Source organism: Balaenoptera acutorostrata, chromosome 1, assembly GCF_949987535.1.
Source record: "Balaenoptera acutorostrata chromosome 1, mBalAcu1.1, whole genome shotgun sequence".
In the NCBI taxonomy this organism is placed as follows: Eukaryota; Metazoa; Chordata; class Mammalia; order Artiodactyla; family Balaenopteridae; genus Balaenoptera; species Balaenoptera acutorostrata.
The window spans coordinates 14,206,412-14,209,806 of record NC_080064.1 but is presented as its reverse complement, the minus strand read 5'-3'; the positions used below and the strand labels follow the sequence as shown (position 1 = coordinate 14,209,806).

Genomic DNA, 3,395 nt, shown 5'->3' with positions numbered 1-3,395 from the left:
CTTCCTGGTCCTGCTGGAGCCGCCTCCCTTCATTTTCCCCACCTGTGTGTCCCAGGTGCTTCTGGGAATCTTGGAGGTTGGGGCTCAGTGGCCAGTGTTTAGGAAGAGGCCCTGGCGGCTTATGGAGGTCTAGCCCAGATCCAGCAGGGTCAGCTTGAGGGGTCACTGGGGGTCAACTGGCCCCTGGAACCAGGACTGTGAAAAGGCTGTGCCCTTGAACTTTGCTGGGGTCCTGGTACCCGCCCCCCATTCAGAGCTCAAGCAAGGTGATGGTCATCCCTGCGGACGTGGGCATCCTGGGCCTCAGAGCACCAGCCCCGAGTTCCATTTCCACACTGGGCTTCTGCAGCCCAATGGGGGCAAAGATGCAGCTAAGAAGTCCAGCCAGTGGAGGAGACAGGACTGGAATTCACCTCTTGCTGGCCAGATTCCCAGGCCACCTGATCTCCCAGAAATGGCCCATAGAGTGATGGGTAGGGGTTTTTTTTGCCTCTAGTTTTGCAGAAGGGGCCCAGCAGAGGGGCCACTAGACCCTGGTCTGGGGCACATTGGGGCCGGGCAATGTCAGGACGGTGGGCAGGAGGGTGCCCTGAGGGGAGGGGAAGCTCTGTAGCTCCTCGGGCACAAACCTGGGTGAGACGTAGTCGGCCAGGAAGCGGAGGGTGCGCTGGCGCCCCACACAGTAGATGAGGTCGTCCACCACGGCACACTGGAAGGTGTCCGGGTAAGGGGTCCGATATGTGGCGCACTCGTACCACAGGCGGGCGCTGGCGCTGCAGCGGTACACGCTGATGCCCAGGCTGCGGTTGAGGTCAAAGCGATAGAGAAAGCCTTTGACCGCCACCATCTCGGCTGTGCGGTCCTTGCCGCCCCCAGTGGGGCCGGCCCGCCAGCGCCGCTCCTGGGCCGAGAATCGGAGCAACAGGTAGCGCAGGGAGCCGCCGGTGACGAAGATCTCTCCGGCACACGCCGTGGCTGTGTGCGCCAGGGCAAAGGTGTCATTGGGGAGCGGCGGGGAAAAGGTCCAGCGGTCCAGGCGAGGGTCGTAGCATTCCACCGTGTTCAGGCACTCACCCCCGATGGCGTACAGGTGTCCATCCAGGGCCACCAGCCGGCAGTGAGGGCGGGCCTGGTTCAGAGGGCACACCTCACTCCAGATGCCCGTCAGCGGGTTGTAGCAGAAGACGCGGTTGGAGGGCTGGTGCCCAAACCCCTGGCAACCGGACACGATGAAGAGATAATTGAAGAGGCTACAGACGGCACAGCCCCGGGACACAGCCTCAGGGGGCAGACGGGCCAGCGGGTGCCAGACATCCCGCTCGTCGTCATAGCAGCAGAGGCGGCTGGAGTCTTCCTGGGGGCACATGTCCGCCACCACCAGGTGCTTGCGGCCCCGGAGCCGTCTCTGGAGGATCAGCTCCCGCTCTGCCCCACTCAGGCACCCGTAGATGTCCGGGCTGCGCAGGACCTGGAGGTAGTTGTCACTCATCACCTTGTAGGCGGCTTCCTTCAGGGTCTCCAGGCTCTGCTTCTTGGCAAAGGCCAGCACCTCATAACAATTGCCCAGATCCAGGTGGACATCTGGGGCTGATCCGGGGGTGAGAGGGAGGTGAAAGAAATTGGCCCCAGCCACGAAGTGCAGGTGGGGCTTCCCGCTGCTTCCAGCTGAGCTGGACCCAAGAGAACCCTGGGATATGGGGCTGGTGGGCAGGGCGCTCTGGTCTGGGCACGATGGAGCAGGGTCCCCAAAGCCATCGAGCTGCAGCTGAAGCTCCGGGTTCTCCACGATCTGAAGGAGGCTCTCCTTCCTGCTGAAGCCTTGTGTGGAGGGTGACAGCACAGGCTGGGGGGAGGCGGCTGTCTCCACTCCACCTACTCTGTCATCGGCCTGGCCTCCCGAGGCTGGCCCCATTCCCAGGGGGCCTGGCACTGACACAGGGGGTGGAGCCTCAGCCAGGGCTGCTGTTCTGGGGGCCAGCCTGCCCCTGGAGGTGGCCTGAGAGGTGGATTCAACACAGTAATCGTACACCTTGCCCTTCAGCCTGGGCCTGATCCCCTCCATCTTCTCCGGTATGAAATTCTCCTCCACTCGAATCCGGGCCACAGACAAGAAGGTATAGGAGGCATCGGTGGCTCTCACCTGCTGACGCAGGGCCAGGCCCATGTCCAAGGCAGCCCGGAGGGCCCCAGCCTCTTCCCTGTGGACCCCTGTCACACGGGTAAAGACCCAGCTCTTGTTCATGTCACTCTTGCCTTCTGTGTGGGCCGCCCAGCACCGGTCGGGGGATTCCTGCTCCCCGGCCCCCAGCTGCTCCTGGGATCTGCTGTCCCGCCATGGAGCGAGCTCACCACTCACACCGCTGCCGTCCACTGCAGCGAGGCCAGCTAGGGAGCTTTGGGGTTCACTGCACCAATGGAGGCAACGGGGCAGCTCGGGCTTACCGCCAGCAGCTGTTCCAGCTTCCCGGCCACTGCACCGAGGAGTTGCCAGGCCAGAGTCCGGGCACTGCCCACCCTGCTCCTCACCAGCACGTTTCCTCTCGGGTTTCCCAGTCTCTCGGGCTTCTGAGTCTGCAGGAGATGCTCCTGTTGCCAGGACTCCGGAACCCTCCGGATTCCCCCAGCTGCAGCCCAGCGATACTCCGGCCCCCTTGCTTCCTCTCCGGCGTCTCAGGCCCCACTGTGGTGCCCCGGAAACAGCCTCCTGGATGGCAGGCTGCCTGGAGCCCTCTGCGTCCTCCTTGGCCTCAGCCTTGGCGTTCCCACCCCCCAGTGGGGCCTGGGCAGTCCTTGACTTGTACAGCCTGTAGGCTGCTGTCACCAGGAGCAGGGCGGCAGCAGACAGCACCACCTTGCCCGTCAGCTGCATGTCCAGATGCCAGCCCTGGGCCTCTGCTCCTCCTCCTTCGGGGAGCATGTCCCCAAGCCGACCTGGGGCAGAGGAATGTCAAGAATCCGATTAATGATTGCCCGGTGGGGAATGGTTCCAGGTTCCTGCCGGGCTGAGAGGGAGGGGGTCTTGGGCTGGCTCTGACCGGCTGGCCAGCGGAGGAGTTGGAGCAAAGGTGACTTTGAGCTGGCTGAGGGTGGCCAGTGGGGCTTAGGGCTGGCAGATCTCGGCTGCTGGCCTCCTTGGATCCTTCGATGCTTTCCCTGGGAGTGGGAGGCACCTGCCTGGGGGCTGAGCTTGTGATCAGCCACCCGAGCCGAGCCGGCAGCAGCTGGAGGGGGTTAGGAGTGTCCAGCGGGTACACAAAGAGGGAGGGAGCTCTTGACCAAACAGTCACCGGATGCCAGGAAACACACGGGATTGGTGGTTATTTGGTGTGCGTTCTGTTTTCTCTTTTGCAAATCCACTGGGCTGGGAGGATTGGGTGTGGTGACTTGTGGGGCAG

At 63.4% G+C, this 3,395-nt stretch overlaps 1 protein-coding gene across 1 annotated transcript; it reads right to left on the bottom strand.

Annotated features, from left to right (window-relative positions):
• Nucleotides 1-520: 520 nt before the first annotated feature.
• Nucleotides 521-2,917, bottom strand: KLHDC7A (kelch domain containing 7A). Its single transcript, XM_057539857.1, has one exon. It carries the CDS (start codon nucleotides 2,915-2,917, stop codon nucleotides 527-529), a length of 2,391 nt encoding a protein of 796 aa, XP_057395840.1. The 3' UTR covers nucleotides 521-526.
• Between the last annotated feature and the right edge of the window lie 478 nt (nucleotides 2,918-3,395).